The sequence below is a fragment of the Chrysemys picta genome, chromosome 12 (assembly GCF_011386835.1).
Source record: "Chrysemys picta bellii isolate R12L10 chromosome 12, ASM1138683v2, whole genome shotgun sequence".
In the NCBI taxonomy this organism is placed as follows: Eukaryota; Metazoa; Chordata; order Testudines; family Emydidae; genus Chrysemys; species Chrysemys picta.
In genome coordinates, this window is record NC_088802.1 from 26,910,926 (window position 1) to 26,933,366 (window position 22,441).

At 52.9% G+C, this 22,441-nt stretch overlaps 1 protein-coding gene across 1 annotated transcript; it reads left to right on the forward strand.

Annotated features, from left to right (window-relative positions):
- Positions 1–7,730: 7,730 nt before the first annotated feature.
- LOC135974465 (zinc finger protein 707-like) lies at positions 7,731–19,371 on the forward strand. Its single transcript, XM_065562660.1, has 3 exons — positions 7,731–7,899; positions 8,161–8,274; positions 16,451–19,371. The coding sequence occupies exons 1-3, from the start codon at positions 7,773–7,775 to the stop codon at positions 16,471–16,473; spliced, it is 264 nt and encodes an 87-aa protein (XP_065418732.1). The 5' UTR covers positions 7,731–7,772; the 3' UTR covers positions 16,474–19,371.
- The last annotated feature ends 3,070 nt before the right edge of the window (positions 19,372–22,441 follow it).

Genomic DNA, 22,441 nt, shown 5'->3' on the forward strand with positions numbered 1-22,441 from the left:
CCAGGATATCATTTATTGGACCAATGGAAGTTAGTCTAATAAAAAGGTATTACCTCACACGCCCTGTCTCTTTAAAAGGGCAGAGGCTGTCTGTTCGGGGGGTCTTTTTCTCCAGTCCATGAGGGAGAGACCACTCACCATGAGACAGCCTGCATGAGGCAGGGGACACCCTGCCTGCTTCTTTCCTGAGTCCCGATGGCCTCAGGGACTCCTGACCTCTCAAAGGAATTGGACCCCAGCCCAAAGAATGTCCTGGAGTGGTGAGGAAACTGAGGCAGGGCCAGGTGCATAGTACATATTGTTCTGTATGATCTGTACTCTCCTGTGCTTTACACGATTAAGTATGAAAGAGCATAAAAGTGTTAGTCTGTGCAAAGTGGGTGTGTGTGTTGACAGTTTTAAAACCTTCAGCCCCTTGGGTCACATGATCCCATTGCCAGCTTCCAAACATAAGCACAGATCACTGCCAGCAGATTTCATTGCTCAGTTGACACCCCCCACTCCCACTAGACCAATTCTTGTGGACAGGGACCAGCACAGACAACTAGTGCCTCCTGATACTGGGGGTGGGGGCACAATCTAAAGGGAAGGACATGTGACTGCCCCATGTGTCTCTTCCACCCAGTGACCCCCTACCCTGTGCCCTGTCTGGGGCTGCCATGCTCTCCCTACCCCACCAGAGTTACCTGGGTGGGGGAGGGGGCTCTGTCCTTCTCCCACTGTGCCTCCCCCGGCACGTTTGGCTGCTCTCCCTGACAGCTGGGCCCAGGCGAGGAGTGGGAAGGAGGTGCTTCTCATGCTGGCTGAAGCTGGCCGCACTGCATCGCTGCTCTGTGCAGCATGGCAGCTGTCTGAGAGAGACCCTGGCTGAGGAGGCAGCAGGCTGCCCCCTCTGCGCCCCACCTGGCTGCTGGGGACAGGGGCCAAGCGAGCCAGAGCCCTCCTCCCTCCCCCCCCCCCAGCATGTTTCTGGCTCACTCGGCCCCTGTCCCTGGCAGCCGGGCAAGGAGCAGAGGGGGCTGAGTGGGCCACCTGCCCAGGCGGGCTCTCTCTCAGGCAGCCAATGCACTGCACAGAGCAGCGGCCGGTGTAAGAAACGGCTGGTTCCACCCAGGCCAGGGACAGGAGTCGAGCATGCAGGGGACAGGTGCATCGGGAGAAGGGAGCCCCTCTCGCTACTCCTTGGCAGGCCAAGCAGAAATCTGGGCCGGGGGGGAGGCACTTGACCCTACATGTCCTCCCTACGCATCGCCTATGGGGACCAGTCTTTTGTCCAAGGTGAATAGATTTCCAATGACTGGGTACTTAAGATCCATGCAGTGTTGTTGTAGTTGTGTCAGTCCCAGGATATTAGAGACAAAGTGGGTGCAGTAATATCTTCTACTAGACCAGTTCTGGGTAGTTAAGAGCCTTTGGGATTTTCAACCCAGCATGGATGGGGGCAAACAGGCCACAGAGAAAGCAGAACAAGGCCCGAGTTTGCAGCCTGACACAGACACAGACACAACAGTTCATAAAGGGAACAGACAGATTCCCAGTTCATCCCCAGGGACGTGCAGAGCCAAGGCTGGAGTAGGGAATGGGGAACCCTGGCATGGGGGGGTGAGAAATGGGGGTGCACACAGCCCCTGGCATGTGTGTAGGGGAAATGGGACACCCTGGCATGGAGGAATGGGGAGTGGGGCTACACAGAACTTTGCATTGGGAGTAAGCAGACCCATGGCGGGGGAGCAGGAATCGGGACACACAAAGTCTCTGACATGACCTAGTGGGTGGGGGAGTAGCAGGGAATCTCTGCCATAGAGGGGGATGGGGGGGCCAGGAGTTGGGGATGGGGAATGGAGGGATGCAAGGAGTCCCTGGTGTGTACAAGAAATTCGTTCTGCAGCAGCAATCAACTGAGCAAGTCTATGAAACAAACACACACCTGGGCTCTACCCCATTCATCCCCATCCCCGTGTGCAATGGGTCAGGGGGAGGGACAGCAGAGACCAGGCACCCTGCGCCCTTAGCCGGAGCTTTTCACCCAGCGTCTCGAGCGCTTTACAACCAGCCCAGTCCTCTCCTGCCCGGCCCCAGCCCTTCCCCCGGGGTCTCTCCCCTCACCTGCAGGCTCCGGGGCTGGTATCGGCAGAGCCTGGGGCTGCCCCAGGGGCTGGTTCCAGCCCCCGCAGAAAGTCCCCCGGCTGGGCACAGAGGCAGGTTAGTGCAGGTGACAGGTCTGTCCCCCCACAGACCCCGCTGCGGAGCAGCAGCGGCTCAGCCTGGGATCCCAGCTCACAATAGAGGCGGCGTCTGGTCTGACCCCAGGAAGCTCAACCCCCGCTATCTTTCCTGAGCAGAGGAATCTAACGCCCCCTAGTGACAAAACGCGATGAAACTGCTCTGATGCTCACCCCCCCTGTCAACGCCCTGAGAGGGGGGGCAGTCCAGCGTAGGGGGAGTCGGGGGGCTGGAGTCCTTTGCTCACGTACAGAAATAAGGAACAGAGGCTGAAGAGCAAATCTAAAACCAACCAAAGGAAAACCATGGGCCTCAGTCAGCCCGTTGGTGCTCAGGGTGTTCTCCGAGAGATGGCCCTGGGCTAACTGGGACCCATCAGCACTCAGTATTGTGCACTTCAACAGTTATCAGTCAGGAGCCAGGCTTCATTTGTAATGAAAGAGATGCTGGTGCTCAAGCAATATTTTTTACTTTCATAACTGATGCAGCAAGCCCAGAGGTGCCGAAGCGCTGAACCGCCAGGCCCGGAGGTGCCGCTCAGAACCACCAGGCCCAGAAGTGCCGGAGCTCTGAACCACCAGGCCTAGATGTGCTGGGGTTGAGCCCTGGCACAAATTAAGTTCTGGTCATGAGTCAGGTCCCCAAAAATGGGGTGGGTTTCAAAATCATGAATTTTTTGGTTAATAAAAAGGGTACACTTGGATTTTTGTTGTTTTTCTGCTGGTTTCTGAGCCTTTGAGGATCGCTCTGCTCACGTTTTCCACCTTTTCTCTTCAACTAAGAGAGCTAAAAACTTCCTTCTTTTTAATTGAAGGAAAGCTGAGACATCCAACTTTCAGTATAGAAAGCTATACACCCCCGTATCCTTGCATACGTATACAGCGCTTTGCACTTCTGTGGCACCTTCACATGCTCACACCTAGCAACCTGCTACCAAACAGGAACAGAGCTGCTGGCAGAAGGCATGCAACAGGAGACATCCTCAAATGCAGCCCCCCATCCTGGGTGGGTCACACTCAGCTCTGACACAGACTCAAGGGGCCCATGTCTCTCTGAAACACTTGCCTAGCACATCATGCAAACAGGATCTGATTGGCTTGAGGCTGTGTCTAGGCAGGTGCTGCAGAAAGGAGCATGGTGTGTGTGTAGGCCAGAGGCATCACACATTGCAGCCTCGGAGTCCCAGTGACCTTAGCTCCCCTCCCTGTAATTGTGTAAAGTCATTCTATTCTATTCTATTCTATTCTATTCTCTTAGCATATGAGTGAATTAGCCTGCAGCACTGGCCAGAGCTGGCACCAGGGTAGTCAGTGTCACAGCAGCATTAAACCTGGCCCTTGGAGTTGGCAATAGCCACTGGGAACAGTTCAGTGAGGAGATGCGATAAGGAGACATGAGAAAGTTCTTAGAGAACATGCCACTGTCTGTGTTGTGCTCCACAGACTTGAATCCCAGCTTTTATCTGCATGACCTCCCACCACCTTACTAGGGTGTAGCCACAATAAAAGGGGAAGGGATTAGTTGGAGCAGGTTGGCAGAGCTCTTACTGTGATATGAGGAGTGGTGGGTGTACTTCCAAGGATCAGTTATGCTTGATTTCAGAGCTGCGTTCCATAGGCTGTGTCAGTAGAGATACACAAGGATGTCTCCTGGCCATGGGGACCATCAGCACTCTGGTGTTGGTAGAGATAGTTGGGGCATACTAGGCCTACCCCCATTGTGAGCCTAACTATGGGAGAGTAGATGAATGGTTGTAAAGTGGCCCAATCACCCATCACAACAAACATTAATGGCAGAAGGTAACACAAGTCCAAATCAGCCTAGTAGATAAAATTGTTTATAAAATCAGCAAAAGTAAAAAAATTGTAACAACAAAACCCCCTAAGCTAGTCTAAACAAAAAAGTTTACGGATGTAGCTCAAGGATGGTGTTGAGACCATGCCAGGGAAACAAAAAGAGCATGGGACATTGGAACCGGAAGTTAGTTGACCAAACTTGGCATGTTGAAAGCTAGGCCTAATTGGTGGCAGGGGCGCTGGAACAATTTGTAGAGTGGGGGTGCTGAGAGCCATTGAACCAAACTGTGAACCCTGTATATAATGGAAACCACTACAAGCCAGGGGGTGTGGCAGCACCCTCAGCACCCCTAGTTCCAGCACCTATGATTGGTGGACACAGTAATGAGAGGCTGGGCTATTACACCCGTCACCCCTCTTTTGAGGCCCTTCAGAAGAGACTTTGGGAGGACAGGGGGCCCGATTGAGGGATTCTTGGAGGAGGGGGATGATTGTCACGTTTCCACTCTGCTCCAGGGATGTCATGCTTTGCCTGTCGATCTCAAAAAATCATTGCATCATTATAAAGCCCAAATCTCAGCCATCACCACCGCACCAGTGAAGACTCCACCTCTGTCTCTGTCTCCCCTTCCCTTGCACATTTCTTTCGGCCTCCCCACTATTCTTCCTCCTGTCCTGCCACTCTCTCTCGCTCTCTCTCTTTCTTTCTCTGTCTCGGCTCGCCGTTTAATCCTAAAGTCAATTCATAGATTCCAAGGCTCCAAGGAGCCACTGTGATCATCTAGTCTGATTGCCTATGTAACACAGGCCAGAGCAGATCTCCTAGAGCAGATCTTTCAGGGGGAAAAAATCCAATTTGCTTTACAAATGGTCAGTGATGGAGAATCCAGTCCGACACTTGGTAAATTGTTCCAATGGTGAGTTACTCTCACTGTTAAAAATTTACACATTATTTACATTTATTATTTATTTAATAAGGAGCTGGAGAGCCTCTTATTAAATATTGATTCCCCATGCAGATACCTATAGACCCTTATCAAGTCATCCCTTAACATTTCCGTAAGCTAAATCGACTGAGCTCTTTAGTGTATCATTCTAAGGCATGGTTTCTAATCCTTTAATCATTCTCAAGACTCTCCAATAAACCCTCTCCAATATATCTACATCCTTCTTCAATTGTGGGCACCAGAACTGGACACAATATTCCAGCAGCGGTGGCACCAGTGCCAGATACAGAGGTAAGATAACCTCTCTGCTCCTACTCGAGATTCTCCTGTTTAAGCAGCCCAGGATTGCATTACCTTATGTTCAGCTGATTACCCACCACAACGCCCAAATCTTCTCCACAGTCACTGTCTCCCTGGACAGTAAGTACAGCCGACATTCAGTGTTCCTAGATGTCTACATTGACATTTCGCCGTATTATAACACATATTCCCTGTGCCCAGTTCACCAACTGATCCAGCTTGCTCTGAATCAGTGACCTGCCCTTTCCATTATTTGCCACTCCCCCAATCTTGTGTCTTCTGCAAACTTTATCAGTGATGTTTTTATATTTCCTCCCAGCTCATTGATAAAAATGTTAAATAGCGAAGCAAGAACCAACCCCTGCAGGGCCCCCTGGAAACTCAACCACTTAATGCTGAATCCCTAGTGACAGTTACATTTTGAGACCTATCAACTATCCAGCTGTTAATCCATTGAACCTGCGCCGTGTTCATTTCCTGGCCTTCTAGTTTTTTCATCAGAATGTGGATTTTAATGCAGCTCATTCATTCCTGGAGGGGCCGGGCTCTGTTTGTTGCTGAGGGAGAGGAGGCTGCTAACGCTGGCTCTGCTCAGGATATCAGGGGTTGAGCTTCCTGGGTCAGACAGATTTGCAGATCGTGCTGCCAGTGCTTCCTCCATGGAAAGCCGGGAGTCCGGGCTGAGCCGCTGCTGCTGCTCGCCAGCGGGGTCTGTGCGGGGAGAGCCCTTCCCTAGCGCCCCTCTGTGCCTAGCCGGGGGGGCTTTCTCCTGGGGCTGGAACCAGCCCCTGAGGCAGCCCCGGGCTCTGCCGACACCAGCCCCTGAGCCGGAGCCTGCGGGTGAGGGGAGAGACCCGGGGGAAGGGCTGGAGATGCACGTAAAGCGCTGGGAGCTCTCTGGGTGACAAAGCTCCGGCTAAGGGTGCAGGGTGATCAGTCGCGGCTGTCTCTGCCCCTAGGGCAGGACTCTGAGCCTGACCCAGGGCACAGGGGCTGAGGGGTGAATGTGGGTGAAGCTCTTGGAAAGTCCCGAAGGGGAAGAGCTAAAGAGAGGCAGGGCAGGGGAGGGAGGGTTGGTTTAGTGGCTTCCCATAGAAAACAGACACCCCCAAAAAATTCAGGGACAACAGAGGCAAAATGTGCCCCCCCCCATGTGGGAATCCCCTGCAAGGCTTTGGCATGCACACAGGTGCCATCTGCACATTCAGCTGGGGAGGAGAGGAATGCATGGAAAATAATTGTGGGAGTAAATTCAAAGGATGATCCCAGACAACAGGGCAATTTAAATGAATTTTCCCAGAAGGACAGAGGACGGGAAATCTCTCCCCTGCCCTTTGCACCCTGACAGGCTGCAGAGTACCAAGGGGAATGGAGGCAGTAGACCCAGCTCAGGTAGGGGTTGTCAGGGCGTTGTGCCGGTGGCTGGGGGCTTTGCCTGAATGTGCGGTGGGAAGGGGAGGGAGCAGGACATGCAGAAGGGGAGGAGACCAGTCAATTAAATTTCTGCTTTAATGTCAGAAGTTGGGCCTGAATAGCACCAGCTTTTAAGCTATAAAATATCTGACCACCCCCTGCTCGGTCTGGGCCTGTCCCCTTCCCGGTGTGTCTCTGAACCCCACCTCCCCAGCACCCTCCTCAGTCTGCTTCCCATCTCCCCCCACCCCCCAAATACATCCCCCTGCGCCCTCTTCATTCTGCCTCCCATATCCCCTGTCTCCTGCCAATCCCATCTCATGTCCCCCTGGGAACCCTTCCAGCTACCTCCTGACAGTCTCCTCAACACCCAAATCCCTGTGCGCCTTCCCCCATGCATCCAACCCTCATCTGCTCCCATCCCCCCACAAGCACATCCCTCTGTGCCCTCCTTTGTCTCCTCCCCCACCCCATGCAACCCCTGTCCAGACTTTGGCCTACCTCCCACTTCCACCCTCATATTCTCCTTCACCCTCCTCAGTATGCATCCTAGCTGCTGTCGCAGATCCACAGGATCGGTGCGACACCCCCAGTTTTTTAACAGTCCCTTGGGGGTTCCCCTTCAGTGGACCAGACCCCCCAGGGGTCCCACTCTTCTGCAAGGGGAGGCCACATGGCCTCACTGCTATCAAGACTGAGTGTCTGGGCTCCAGCCCTGGTGCTTCACACTGTGAGCTCTGCCCAATGAATCCAACTGAGCCAGACTCCTGGTCAGAGACCTGCCCGCTCTGCAGGGCCCAGGATTTGCAGTGACACCCGGCAGCCTTTTCCAAACAGAGAAGAGTTTGTTAGTCAGCTCAGACCCAGCACAGGGGAGCCCGGAGATTAGCAGGGAGCAGGAAAGGTTAAGCCAGAGCCCCTCATGGCCAAGCCAACCAGGTTGTTCTCCTGCAGGAATGTTCCTGCTCTCCGGGGCTGAGGGGGATTTTCACAGCTCTTTCTGTGACTGAGCCTGTGGGGGGGAGGGGGGGAGGAGTGGGGGCTGTGGCTGGGGCAGCAGGTTCTGAGTGGGGGACTCTTATTGTTGATACAGATGCCCATGACCTTCGAGGAGGTGGCTGTGTATTTCACCAAGGGGGAATGGGCGCTGTTGGACCTGGGTCAGAGAGCCCTGTACAGGGATGTCATGCAGGAGAATTACAGGAATGTGACCTCACTGGGTAAGGATTCCTGTGCCCTCAGTCTTAGAAGCTGGGCATCTTTGAAGTGCCCAGGTTGCCTTCTGCTCAGGGTTCTTCTCTGATCCCTTAGATTTCAGAGGGATCAGCTCCATAGGCTCAGCAGGGTTAGGCAGGTGTAAAGAGTTTGCACAGTGGCACTGTGCCAGAGTCATAAAATCCACCCACCCAGCACATCTGGAAACAGCTGTCTCAGAACAACTGTAAAATTCTGATCTCACTTCATTTCTTTTCCCGGAGCAGGTTTTCCAATTCCCAAGCCCAGCGTGATCTCCCAGCTGGACCAAGAGGAAGAGCCGTGGGTCCCTGATCTCCAGGGGTCCCAGGCTAGAGAGATCCAGAGAAACATCCCCAGAGGTGAGAGATTGGTTAAACGGATGTGGAAACCATCCCTCATTGGCTTAAAGTGCTGGGATTCCCACGCAGGCCCCTTGAGCTCCTCCAGTTCTAACTCATTGCCCCCAGGTCAGGATTGTGCCCAGCAGGTATCGTATCCTCTCTTTCTTCCAGGGAAGGATTGGGGGGTGGGGGGGATTCAACTCCTGATTTCAAGTATCAGAGGGGTAGCCGTGTTAGTCTGAATCTGTAAAAAGCAACAGAGGGTCCTGTGGCACCTTTGAGACTAACAGAAGTACTGGGAGCATAAGCTTTCGTGGGTAAGAACCTCACTTCTTCAGATGCAAGTAATGGAAATCTCCAGAGGCAGGTATATATCAGTGTGGAGATAACGAGGTTAGTTCAATCAGGGAGGGTGAGGTGCTCTGCTAGCAGTTGAGGTGTGAACACCAAGGGAGGAGAAACTGTTTCTGTAGTTGGATAGCCATTCACAGTCTTTGTTTAATCCTGATCTGATGGTGTCAAATTTGCAGATGAACTGGAGCTCAGCAGTTTCTCTTTGGAGTCTGGTCCTGAAGTTTTTTTGCTGTAAGATGGCTACCTTTACATCTGCTATTGTGTGGCCAGGGAGGTTGAAGTGTTCTCCTACAGGTTTTTGTATATTGCCATTCCTGATATCTGACTTGTGTCCATTTATCCTCTTGCGTAGTGACTGTCCAGTTTGGCCAATTTACATAGCAGAGGGGCATTGCTGGCATATGATGGCATATATAACATTGGTGGACGTGCAGGTGAATGAGCCGATGATGTTGTAGCTGATCTGGTTAGGTCCAGTGATGGTGTTGCTGGTGTAGATATGTGGGCAGAGTTGGCATCGAGGTTTGTTGCATGGGTTGGTTCCTGAGTTAGAGTTGTTATGGTGCGGTGCGTGGTTGCTGGTGAGAATATGCTTAAGGTTGGCGGGTTGTCTGTGGGCGAGGACTGGCCTGCCTCCCAAGGTCTGTGAAAGTGAGGGATCATTGTCCAGGATGGGTTGTAGATCACTGATGATGCGTTGGAGAGGTTTAAGCTGAGGACTGTAGGTGATGGCCAGTGGAGTTCTGTTGGTTTCTCTTCTGGGCCTGTCTTGTAGCAGGAGGCTTCTGGGTACACGTCTGGCTCTGTTGATTTGTTTCTTTATTTCCTTGTGTGGGTATCGTAGTTTTGAGAATGCTTGGTGAAGATCTTGTAGGTGTTGGTCTCTGTCTGAGGGGTTGGAGCAGATGCGATTGTACCTCAGTGCTTGGCTGTAGACGATGGATCGTGTGGTGTGACCGGGGTGGAAGCTGGAGGCATGAAGGTAGGTGTAGCGGTCGGTGGGTTTTCGGTATAGGGTGGTGTTAATGTGGCCATCGCTTATTTGTACGGTGGTGTCCAGGAAGTGGACCTCCCGTGTAGATTGGTCCAGGCTGAGGTTGATGGTGGGGTGGAAGCTGTTGAAAGCATGGTGGAATTCTTCCAGGGCCTCCTTCCCATGGGTCCAGATGATGAAGATGTCATCAATATAGCGTAGGTAGAGAAGGGGCATGAGTGGACAAGAGCTGAGGAAGCGTTGTTCCAGGTCAGCCATAAAAATGTTGGCATATTGTGGGGCCATGCGGGTGCCCACAGCGGTGCCACTGGTCTGGAGGTATATATTGTCACCAAATTTGAAATAATTGTGCGTGAGGATAAAGTCACAGAGCTCAGCAATAAGTTGTGCTGTGTCATCATCAGGGATACTGTTCCTGACAGCTTGTATTCCATCTGTATGTGGGATGTTTGTGTAGAGAGCCTCTACATCCATGGTGGCTAGGATGGTGTTTTCTGGGAGGTCACCAATGCATTGTAGTTTTCTCAGGAAATCTGTGGTGTCACGGAGATAGCTGGGAGTGCTGGTGGCGTAGGGTCTGAGTAGGGAGTCCACATATCCAGACAGTCCTTCAGTGAGAGTGCCAATGCCCGAGATGATGGGGCGTCCAGGATTTCCAGGTTTGTGGATCTTAGGTAGTAGATAGAATAACCCCGTCGGGGCTCTAAGGGTATGTTGATTTGTTCCTGTGTTAGTGTAGGGAGTGTCCTGAGTAGATGGTGCAGTTTCTTAGTGTATTCCTCAGTGGGATCTGAGGAAAGCGGCCTGTAGAATTTGGTATTGGAGAGTTGTCTGGCAGCCTCCTTCTGGTAGTCAGACCTGTTCATGATGACAACAGCACCTCCTTTATCAGCCTCTTTGATGATAATGTCAGGGTGGTTTCTGAGGCTGTGGATGGCATTGCGTTCTGCACGACTTAGGTTATGAGGCAAGCGATGTTGTTTTTCCACAATTTCTGCCTGTGCATGTCGGCGGAAGCATTCTATGTATAGGTCCAGACTGTCATTTCGACCCTCAGGAGGAGTCCATGTGGAGTTCTTCTTCCTGTGTTGTTGGTGGGAGGGTATCTGTGTATCAGTGCGCTGTTCAGTGTTATCATGAAAGTATTCTTTGAGTCGGAGGTGGCGAAAGTAGGCTTCCAGATCACCACTGAGCACACTGTTGACTCATATCCAGCTTCTCGTCCACTGTGACCCCTAGGTCCTTTTCTGCAGAACTGCTACCTAGCCATTTGGTCCCTAGTCTGTAGCAGTGCATGGGATTCTTCCGTCCTAAGTGCAGGACTCTGCACTTGTCCTTGTTGAACCTCCTCAGGTTTTTTTCGGCCCAATTCTCTAATTTGTCTAGGTCCCTCTGTATCCGATCCCTACCCTCTAGTGTATCTACCACGCCTCCTAGTTTAGTGTCATCTGCAAACTTGCTGAGAGTGCAGTCCACACCATCCTCCAGATCATTAATAAAGATATTAAACAAAACTGGCCCCAGGACCGACCCTTGGGGCACTCCGCTTGAAACCGGCTGCCAACTAGACATGGAGCCGTTGATCACTACCCGTTGAGCCCGACGATCTAGCCAGTTTTCTATCCACCTTACAGTCCATTCATCCAGCCCATACTTCTTTAACTTGGCGGCAAGAATACTGTGGGAGACCGTATCAAAAGCTTTGCTAAAGTCAAGGAATAACACATCCACTGCTTTCCCCTCATCCACAGAGCCAGTTATCTCATCATAGAAGGCAATTAGGTTAGTCAGGCATGACTTCCCCTTCGTGAATCCATGCTGACTGTTCCTGATCACTTTCCTCTCCTCTAAATGTTTCATAATTGATTCCTTGAAGACCTGCTCCATGATTTTTCCAGGGACTGAGGTGAGGCTGATTGGCCTATAGTTCCCCGGATCCTCCTTCTTCCCTTTTTTAAAGATGGGCACTACATTAGCCTTTTTCCAGTCATCTCGGACCTCCCCCGATTGCCATGAGTTTTCAAAAATAATGGCTAATGGCTCTGCAATCTCACCCGCCAACTCCTTTAGCACCCTCGGATGCAGCGCATCTGGCCCCATGGACTTGTGCACGTCCAGTTTTTCTAAATAGTCCCGAACCACTTCTTTCTCCACAGAGGGCTGGTCATCTTCTCCCCATGCTGACTGGTATATAAGGGCAGTCAGCAGCGAACCAGCTGAGCGGCGAACAGCAGAGGCTAACAGCGGGAGTTTGCCTGGGAGCTGTCCGAGAGGAGGTACGCTAAATGCTCCAAAGCCTTCTGGATAATGTGTCTTCTGTGTGCTCAAGGAGTGTGCCTGCCTGTTTCAATAGCCTCGGCAAAGCAAATACATGCATGTTGGAGCGTGTCTCGTAGCACAGTCAGAAATCCATCGATGTTTGTTTTCTTGCTGCTCATCAGGGGAACTGGTGCAAAAGTCTTACGTGCTGCAGCTCCTTCTCAAACCTCGGGCCTAGCCCAGGGTTGCCAGGCATCCGGTTTTCGACTGGAACGCCTGGTCAAAAAGATCAGCGATGCAGGGGGGCTAAGGCAGGCTCCCTGCCTGCCCTGGGTCTCCGCAGCTCCTGGAAGCAGCTGGCATGTCCCTGAGGCCCCTAGCCGCAGGGGCGATCAGGGAAGCTCCGTGCGCTACCCCCGCCCCGAGCTCTGGCTCCGCAGCTCCCATTGGCCAGTAATCGTGGCCAATGGGAGCTGCAGGGGCAGCGCCTGTGGGCACAGAGCTGCCTGGCCGCCCTTGCACTTAAGAACTGGGCCGGACATGCCAGCTGCTTCTGGGAGCCACGTGGAGCCAGGGCATGCAGGGAGCCTGCCTTAGATCTGCTGTGCTGCCAACTGAAGTAAGTGCTGCCCGGCTGGAGCTTGCACTCCTCACCCCCTCCTGCACCCCAACTCCCTGCCCCAGCCCTGAGCTCCCTCCTGCACCCAAACACCCTCCCAGAGCCTGCACCCCTCACCCCTCCCACATTTCAACTCCCTGCCCCAGCCCTGAGCTCCCACCTGCACCCAAACACCCTCCCAGAGCCTGCACCCCTCACCCCTCCCACATTCCAACTCCCTGCCCCAAGCTCCCTCCCACAGCCAAACTCCCTCCCAGAGCCTGCACTCATTTCTGCACCCCAAACCCCCTCCTGTACCCCATCCCCCGGTCCCAGATCAGAACCCCCTCCTGCACTCTAACTCCCTCCCACAGCTTGCACCCCAACCCCCTGCCCTATCCCGGAGCCCACACCTCCTCCCGCGCCCCAGCCCTGAGCCTGCTCCTGCACGCCGAACCCCTCGGCTCCAGCCCAGAGCCCCCTCCTGCACCCCAAACCCCTCATCCCCATTCCAGAGCCCGCACCCCCTCTCGCACCCGAACCCCCTGCTCCAGCCCAGTGAAAGTGAGAAAGGGTGGGGGAGAGTGAGTGATGGAGGGAGGAGGGATGGAGTGAGTGGGGGGCAGGGCCTTGGAGAAGGGGTGGGGCATCAGGGAAGGGGTGGGGCGGGAGGTGGGGCAAGGGTGTTTGGTTTCCTGGGATTAGAAAGTTGACAATGGCGAGAGCCATCCAAGGGGGATCGGTATTTACAAGGGTAAGGAGAGCACCAGATCTGCCCGTTGAGAGCTGCATTGAGGTGCGGGGACCTTAGGGCAGAGAGCTCTTTGGGGAGGAACATAAAGAGTGGGGGTGGGTGCACACCACGGGAAAGTCCCAGCTATTCTTCAGCATGTTCATAAGTCCCTCCTCAAGGACAGCATCATCCTTTACTTCAGATTTCCACCAGGGAAGGGCATGAACTTCATGAGCAGCTGCTTGGATTGACTCTGCCACTTCTAGTGACTGCCATTCGGGGACCATCCAAGCTGGGTTTCCTCACCTTGCTTGTCCACTCAATCCCCTCCTGATTTACCTGAAAAAAATTCCCAACCACCCTCAATCATTCCCTTTTTTAACGAGCCTGGGTGGGAAGCAGGAGAGAGTTTGCATTAGGGTAAAGCTGTAGCATGAATGACTGCTAGGTAAATATGTATGCAGCGGTGGTGTAGCTGGGTGGGTCCCAGGATATTCGAGAGAGAAGGTGGGTGAGGTAATATCTTTTATTGGACCAACTTCTGGTGCTGAGAGAGACAAGCCTTTGAGCTACACAGAGCTCTTCTGCAGGTCGTTATTTGCTAGGCAAATAGTGAGACTCTTCTGACTAACCACGAGCTGGGTTCTCGGAACCTTGCGGTGCATACAAATCTTCGGGGCTGTTACTCTGTGTCTGGGGCTCCTGTGTCTCCTCTTCGGGACGGAAACAGGCTGTTTGTCTCAGGCCCACAGAGGTACGTCCTGACTGGGTTTTAGCCCCTGCTCGCTGGGTCTCACACAACCGCACCGAAGTTTTACATAAAGTTATGAAATGGGGAAGTGTGGAAAGAACCCAGCAAACCAATTTCATTCACGAATGACTGAACTCAAGTACAGCTTAAACTACAGCTCATGGAGCCTGAGTCTCTTTGCTGCCCAAATAGACTCTGCTTAAAGAGGAAAGTTGGTCTTGTGGTTCAGGCACATGACTGGGGGTCAGGCAGGTCGGATTTGATCCTCCCTGACCTTGGGAAACTCCGCTAAAGCCAAGTTTCCAGAGGGGTCACTGATTTTCAGGTGGGCACTTCAGGCTGGATTTTGCAGAGGGATTGAGCCACTGGTTTCAACGGGAGGTGTGAGCGCTCAGACATTCTGGAAATCAGGTGTCGCAAGCCAGGTACACAAAAGCAGGGACTGCTCTTGAAAATGCCGGCCAGACTCGCTGGGTTTCATTTTCCTCATCTGTAAAACAGGAATAATTACCTGCTTCATTGAGATGTGCAAAGTGCTTTGAGATCCTTGGATGGGAGGTATTACTAGATTACAAATCGTATTTACTTAACCCAGCTAAAAAAGAGGTGTGAATGGTGTGGATCTTTGGGGTGTCTACACAGCAGCTGGAAGCATGGGTTGCAGCCCCCCCCACCCCCAGACTGACACACGCTAGCTCTGCTCGAGCGAACATGCTAAAAAAATCAGTATGGCCACAGTGTCCCAGGCTAGCCTTCTCTCAGGGGCTTGGGTGGGTTTGGACTTGGGTGGCTAGCCCAAGCTGATGTTTTGAGCACAGTGCGAGCCTGTTGACCCACACTGGGAAGCCCACTCCCAGCTGCAAGTGTAGACGGACCCTGTAAGTCTTGGGCAAGGGTTTAACCTGTCAGCTGAATTCAGTGAATTTGGAAATATATTTAGTCATTTTGTGCCAGTTTGACAGTGCTGGGGACCAGCGTCTCCTGTTTATCCACAGACCAGGTAGGGTGGCAGTGACAGTGCTGCCCATTCTGGTGCGACCATTTCTAGAGATGTAAAGAGAGGTCAGTCTGCAGGGTTCATTCAGTGCTTGGCCTCTGAGCCCAAATTGCCATCAACGGGGCCAGGGGCATTGGTGGCTTCTGTGATGCAGAGACTCCTGTCTGCTAGAGATTGGATTCAGCCCCACCAGTGCACAGCACAAGGGGCACCAATCACCCATTGAGTTGCAGTGACTTGCAGGCACTTCCAAAGTTAGCAAAGGCAGAAGATTTCACATCCCGCACTGCCACTGGATTGAATTCAGCATTGAATTACACGTCCGTCGGGGCAGATGAGCACTTTGGTCCGGTTGTATTTATATTGTGCTGGGCCATCTGCCAGCCTGATGGCTGTGTTTTGTGATGCTAAAGAAGCTCGCAGTGCACTGTAATAATGAGCGTACAATGCTTTGCCATGCTCTAGTTTCCTCTCTCTGAGGAGCTCAAAGCATTTTTACAAACAGTGACAAATTAAATCTCACAACCCACTGAGAGGTAAATCACTGGTATCCCCATTTTACAGATGGGCAAAGAGAGGCACGGAGAGGTCACGTGACTAACCTAAGGTCACACAGTGAGTCAGGAGTCCTGACTCCCAGTCCTGTGATTTAACCACAAGGTACTCTTGAGTTCTGCCTTTTCAGTTCTCCTTATGGGAAATGTGTTTACATTGGAAACATATTTTGCTTCCAACACCCTCGCACATTCAGCAGGAGTCGGATATACAACCCCCCTCCTCCTGCGAAAGCAGCTGCTGATAAGGAGATTGGCAGGAGAGATGTGATAACAGGCACACCCCTATGTTCTCTTCCAAGGGAAAAGGAGAATTGCCCAGTCTCCAAGAGAATGAAAAACAAAACAAAACAAAACAACACAGGTGGGAATTTTGGGTTTAAAGAGACCGTGCGGGCAAAACAGAAATTGTTCAAAACACAGCGAAAATGTCTGGACACAAAATAATGGCCCCATCCTGACCCTAGGGCAAAATGCTCACTGGGAGCTGGATTGGCCCATGAGTTTTTGGTCTCCACGGCCAGTCTTGCAGTTTGCAAGACCCCAAGCTAGAACCAGCTGCTGGAAGGGCTGGATCAGTCTACGAATTGCTCCCCTGTGTGGCTGGAGATGAGGTTCTCCATCCCACGCTGGTATCACAGCATGATAGGGACACAGGCCCTAGGTGAGCTGTCCTGGGACACTTGCATCTGAAGAAGTGAGGTTCTTACCCACGAAAGCTTATGCTCCCAATACTTCTGTTAGTCTTAAAGGTGCCACAGGACCCTCTGTTGCTTTTTACAGATTCAGACTAACACGGCTACCCCTCTGATACTTGCGTTCAGATTGTGTGTAAGGCTGACCCCGATTGTACTCATTTGCCAGGCTAACAACTTGATTCCTCATCCCCTGTTTGTGTGGGTCAGGATATGGCTCTGTCTTTAACTGAAGTATATTCTCCTTATTTTTCACCAGTTAGCTGCTGCCCTCCACCCTAGAGATGGCAGCATTCAGATCCTGATGTCGGTTACACGGAGCAGCTCTCCTGAGGCAAGGTGCCATAGGTTGTAGTCTGTAAAATGGTGTGAAGGTTTCTGTAGATTGTCAGCAGCTGCTTCCTGGTCTGCTGTGCGCTCTCTAACCCGGCTGTCTGGGAAATCGTGACTGCTATTCGGAGCCGACTCAGCTCCCCTGAGCCCGAGGGTGGGGGCAGCTGAGTCAGATGCAGTAGCGCATCAGGGCCCAACTATTAAGGCAGGAACGGGCCAGCTACAGGCTCCGAGGCCCGTGGAATCAGTACCTGGAGGTGCTTGGGAACAATTGCTGTAAACCACTAATGGCGCTTCTCACCCTCCAGCTTGCTAGGTGCTACTTCAGCTGTGTTTGAAACCATTGCATGGATGCAAGCCACCACCAACCCTTTCAAATGTGGTTATGAACCCTGGTGAGGACAGGCCATACAGAGCTTGTTGGGCCCCAGTTTAAAAGCAAGTGACTATTGGCTCCTCCTTTCTCACTTGACCTGCTGCCTGTGTGTGTTCAGAGTCAGATCGGCTCACTTTCATGAGTAAAATGAGTGCTTACTACTTCTCTCTTCCTCAGTACTTTGGTCTTCACCACTGTAGCCTCTGAGCACCTGCTTTATACGCCTCTTCTCCTTGCAGAACCAACGCAGCATCGAGAGAGAGAGATCCGGATTCTAGTCTGTGTTGCTCATGGTCAAAAGAATTAACGAAACGGTGACGTTATGGGTATTGTTTCTTTAAATCTGTAGCAATCCGCCAGGCAGCACTGAGGCTTGGGGAGCTTCTAGGCAGAGCTCTACAGTAAAGCAGAAACAGAGGAGCTTTAGGGTTAGCATTGCGTTGCTTATTCTAATAAAGGTCCATGTTCCGTGTTGGAAGAAAGTGATGCTCTCTAGGATTCTTTGCCACTGGCACATGACGGTGTCCGAGATAAACTCCTTCTGGAGCAGGATCAATAACAGGAAAAGAAAATTGCCAAAGTTCAGCGCTCCCCGGCCCTTTGGGTTTGACAAGTCCCTGGACTGGCCCGAATGAAAGGAGTTTCACCAAATCCCGAGCCGCGATGAAGCTAAACGCAGAGCGCGGTGAAGTACAAGTCAGCTCACTGTGATCAGCACTGGTGAGTAAAGCTGGAAATATTTCTAAATCATTTATCTTCGCGGAGGAAAGAAATAAGAATCACGCCTAAAAACTGGGGTGAGCATTTAATTCCAAAAAGAATTTGGCTCCAGGGACACTTATAGTGTTGCCCACTTTCACAATTTTATCCCGACTCTCATGGTATTTGGTTGGGTTTTTTTTTCTTAAAGCCCCAGCTCCCAGATTCATGTGACTATTCATATTTTTAAAAGGGTAAGGTCTGGGCTTCAAAAACATGATCCGAGTGTAGTTCAAAGGCTCAAAACACAGAAGTAAGATAACAAGTAACCAAACTTCATTATTTTTGGTTTCAGTTTCATGATTTTGAAGCCAATCTCATAGTCTTTTTTTGCGGGGGGTGACTCATGATTTTGGAACACTTGGGGTTGGCCGTACTTAGACTGCTTTTCTCATAGGGTGAAGAAAACGTGGAGGCCTTTACAAGGTTGTATGCAAATCTGTAAGACTCTGCTATGCTTAAAAAACAACACCCCTAAAACCAGTGCACACATCCCTACAACGTCCTAGCTCCAGGATCAGTATTGTTGGCAATGCATTAATCTGTCTCTCAGATCTCAGGCTGAGTTTGCAGGGCGGGCAGCTAGAAAAACCACCTATTTTCCTGGAGAGCTTTGGTCGCACACAACATACACCTGCTTGGGGGAGGGATAGCTCAGTGGTTTGAGCATTGGCCTGCTAAACCCGAGGTTGTGAGCTCAATCCTTGAGGGGGCCAGTTAGGGATCAGGGCAAAAACTGTCTGGGGATTGGTCCTGCTTTGAGCAGGGGGTTGGACTAGATGACCTCCGGAGGTCCCTTCCAACCCTGATATTCTATGATTCCTTCAGCAACCAAGACTTCCCTCACGGATCACAGGGGGACCTCAATCCTGCCAACTATGCCAATCATAAATGAATCTACTCATCGTTAGGTGCCCCCCGGCGGCCAGGCATGGCATCACAGCCCTCTCGGGTTAGCGTCCCTCATCCATGGTCGCTCCAGCACCACGGCAGTTTCTCTGCCTGGTAACTCCGGCCAGGTCACCACCTTTAGTCCACCCTTCTGGGGCCCAGCTTGCCTCACACTAAAAGTCCAAAGAGGTCTTTCCACAGACAGAAGTCCTTCTGCCATCGCTGGGGCACTTGCTCAGCCTGTAGCCCCCTTGCTGGGCTTGGGAACCCTCTCCAGGTGCGTGTACGCCGCCTCCTCTGGGGCCGGTAGGGGAACCCAGTCCCACCTTGACATTGATAGCAGCTCAGGACCCTGGACCCAACAGCTAGGTCTGCACCTTTCTCTTTGCTGCACTTTTCCAACCTCTCTTCTCAAGTTCCCCTCCAGGCTTTCCTTGCTGCTCTGAACTTCCTACCTCGTTCTCAATCCTGTTGCTACCCCAGCTGGGGTGTATCACCACTGAAGTCTGGCTCCTTACGGGGGCGGATATGGTGCCTCTCAGTTCGGGCTCATTCTGTAATCAGCTTTCTGTGAGTGCCAGGGGGCTCCATTTCCCCTTCCACTAGCTCCCCATTTACAGAGAGCCAGAGCAGTACCTGCAGCAGGGAGCGGGAGTTGCTGGTGTCCTCAGAGGCACAGGCCCTGCAGCGCCTCGGGCACCTGGCGCAAGTGCCGCATGATACGGAGCTGGCGCATCACATTGGCCGTGACGTCCTCCTGCTGCAAGGGAACAAGAACCTGTCTGAGGCTCAGACGCCTCCGAGGAATCAGGGGGGATTAACGGCCCCTGGAACCAGCAGCATTTCCACCCAGCTCCTGCCCACCTCTGAGGGATGGATTCCCCCTCCTGACACCCAGGATGGAGTCTTGTTGTCCTTCCTAGTGATCTCCAGTGGCAACCCCCCTCCTTGTACGGGGAGCTCCTGCCACCTCCCCTTCAGTGCCCCTGACAGCTGTTCCACCTCCAATCCACAGCTCAAGTTCTCAGACCCCTCTCCTCCAGCCCCACCCAGCTTGGGTAGGGAGGGGACTGTAGCGGGGGCGGGGCAGGAGGGATTCTGGCAGCAGTGAAGTGGGATGTGGGGAGGTTCAGACCTTTCCCCAAGTCACCCCAGCCACTAATGCTGAAGCCGCAGGATGGCAGCCCTGGTGAATGGGACGGATCGACAGCCCCTGCTGACTGAATCCTCCTGTTCTCTCCAGCAGGGCCGGCTTTAGGAAGGGCGGGGCCCAATTCGAACATTTTTTGCGGGGCCCCGGCAGGGATGACTAACAAAAAAAAAATGTAAAAAAAAGCCTTTCATTTCTTCCATGTATTATTTACTTTTCATAACTATATAAATAATAAAATTATATATTATGTATATTGCTTCATATATGCTGTTGATCGGTTATTAATGAGCTCCGTTTCACGTGTGTGGGCCCTGCCACTCCGTAGGGGTGTGCTAGGGTGACCAGATGTCCTGATTTTATAGGGACAGTCCCCTTTTTTCGGTCTTTTTCTTATAGGATCCTATTATCCCCCATCCCCTGTCCCGATTTTTCACACTTGCAGTCTGGTCACCCTAGTGGTGTGCACATGTGTGGGTCCCAGCTGCTCCCTGCCCCCCTCATTGGGGGCAGGGTTGAGGGGAGGGACTGGCCAGGGGCACTCAGAGCTTGGGGGAGGGGCTGTCTGGGGGGGCACTCACAGCCCCAGGATGTGGGTGGGGGAGGGGCACACAGGATTTCAGGAATTCCCTGGCAGTGAAGAGCTGCTGGCAGCAGGGAGGAGCCAGCCGTGACAATCCCCACTTGGGATCCCTGGCTGGGATAGTGGTTATGGGGGCCCGTGGCCAAGCTGCAGCGGAAGGTGACCTGAAGGAAATGCCTCGGCCTCCGGCTAGGAAGGGCCTGGGCCAGACAATGACCCACCACGCAGTGTCCCAGCTCCCTGCCCCACACCTGCGGGGCACGGCCCCTCCTCTGTAGGGAGGTTGGCATGTACCTTAGTGCTGCTTCCTCCATCCCCAAAGGGCTCTCCCAGCCAGTCTCTGGCAACCCCTGCCGTTCAGTACGCACATTACCCTGCTGTGACATACCGGGGGGGGACCCCTCGGGGATGGGGGGGCTGTCACACAGCTGGGCAATTTAAGCCGGCTGGGCCGGGGTGACTGTCTCCCTGGAGCTGGGGTCTCAGCCCAGGTGTCTCTCTGCCCTTCCCCCCAGTCGCCCCCGGGCGAGGTGGGAGCGCCCCACATTGCGTTCCAGCCCCACATTCACACCCACAAGTGCTGGTGGGTTCCAATCCCAGCTGAACACGCCCGCCCGGCCCTAATGTGGAGCAGAAGGGCCCAGCGCTGCCCCACAGACCCTCTGGCTCTCCGAGCCCGCTCTTACCCATCACCGCAGCACGTCTGGCCCAGGCTGAACGCTGCTGCTCTGTGCAGAGAGGCTGGCACTTCTCGCTCCTGCGTACGAGGGGCAGGTGCTGCTACCGACTGCTCCCCCTAACCCCCGCCCTGCTGTGCTCTGGGGATGCTGCCCTGCTGTGGAGCTCTCTGGTGTCTTGAACTGGAATATGTTTGGAGAGAAACTGCTAAGGAGCCTTATCACCCCGAGCAGAGAGTACCTGGGAGCCTGCCTGGGTTGGGCGGGTCTGGTACAGCCTCCCCCAGATAAGGCTCTTCCCTGGACCTGCCACCCATTGGAATCTGGAACGATTCCCTCCGAGGTAACACCCGCGGCAGCCAGGGCAGGGCAGGGCACGGCCTGCTCCCCTGGAGCGTTAGGGCTTTCAGGAGTCAGAGGTGTCAGCGGAGCAGGTTGTGATTGTACGTTAAAGCAGCGAAGGCAGTTGGGGGGCAGAGGAATTGGGTGCTTTGCCATTGCACTTGATCAGCTCAATTTGAAAATTCTTTCAAAGGAAATCCAGATGTATACATCTGACTGGGGTACATGTACACACATACACACGCACACTCACATGTGCACACACTCGCGCACATACATGTACACACATACATACACACATGTACACATACACATATGTACAGACGTACGGATACACGCACACACACTGTCCTTAGAGAGCCCCAGGATGCGACTGACGGGGTGGCTGGCTATTATGGAGGCACAAAGGGGTTGGGAGAAAATAATCAAGAAGAACTTTTGCTGAAAATGCAAACCTAAGCTGGAAATCTGTGCAGCGCTGGGCTCAGCGAAAATGATCTTTTGAGCTGTTCTTATTAACCCTGGTCCTGTACTTCCTGGTTTGCATCGGACCCAGGCAGGAGACTGGGCTGCTGTCAGCTGTAGAAGCCATTGGAATGAGCCAGGTCGGAATGAGCCAGGCCCTCAGAGCCTTCTGCCACCAATCGCCCCAGCAGTCACTGATCCACACCAAACCACGTCCTTCCAGTCAGGCAGGTTCATATGCACACGTCAAACCCTTGGTTTGCAACTCAGACACCACGGTGATGGGCACAGTAAGGACCGAGAGACACTAAACAGGCAGGGAAGGAAATAGTGGCCCAGCCTACAGGTGCGTGTGTGGTGCAAACGGATGAACACCAGTTGCTGGCTGAAGGCACAACCTTAATTCCCACATCTCCTGTCTGTCAGCTATCGTTCGCTTGGCAGACTGAGCTCCAATTTCTAACGCAGCGTTTTGCTCTGGCCTATTGTGGTTCTCATGTCCGGGGGCGCCTTGGCCCCTGGTATCAGGAGCGGTGCTAAGGAGGCTGCTTTTCAAAGGTCCTTAAGTAGGGTTGTCAACTTTCTACTTGCACAAAACCAAACGCCCTTGACCCAACCCCTTTCATGCCCTTCCCCAAGGCCCCACCCCCACTCACTCCAGCCCAGCCCACCTC

Coding starts and splice junctions, on each gene's coding strand:
- LOC135974465 (XM_065562660.1), top strand. CDS start 7,773: ATGCCCATGACCTTCGAGGAGGTGGCTGTGTATTTCACCAAGGGGGAA. Junction 7,900..8,160: donor CAGGAATGTGACCTCACTGG/GTAAGGATTCCT, acceptor TTCCCGGAGCAG/GTTTTCCAATTCCCAAGCCC. Junction 8,275..16,450: donor CCAGAGAAACATCCCCAGAG/GTGAGAGATTGG, acceptor ATTTTTCACCAG/TTAGCTGCTGCCCTCCACCC.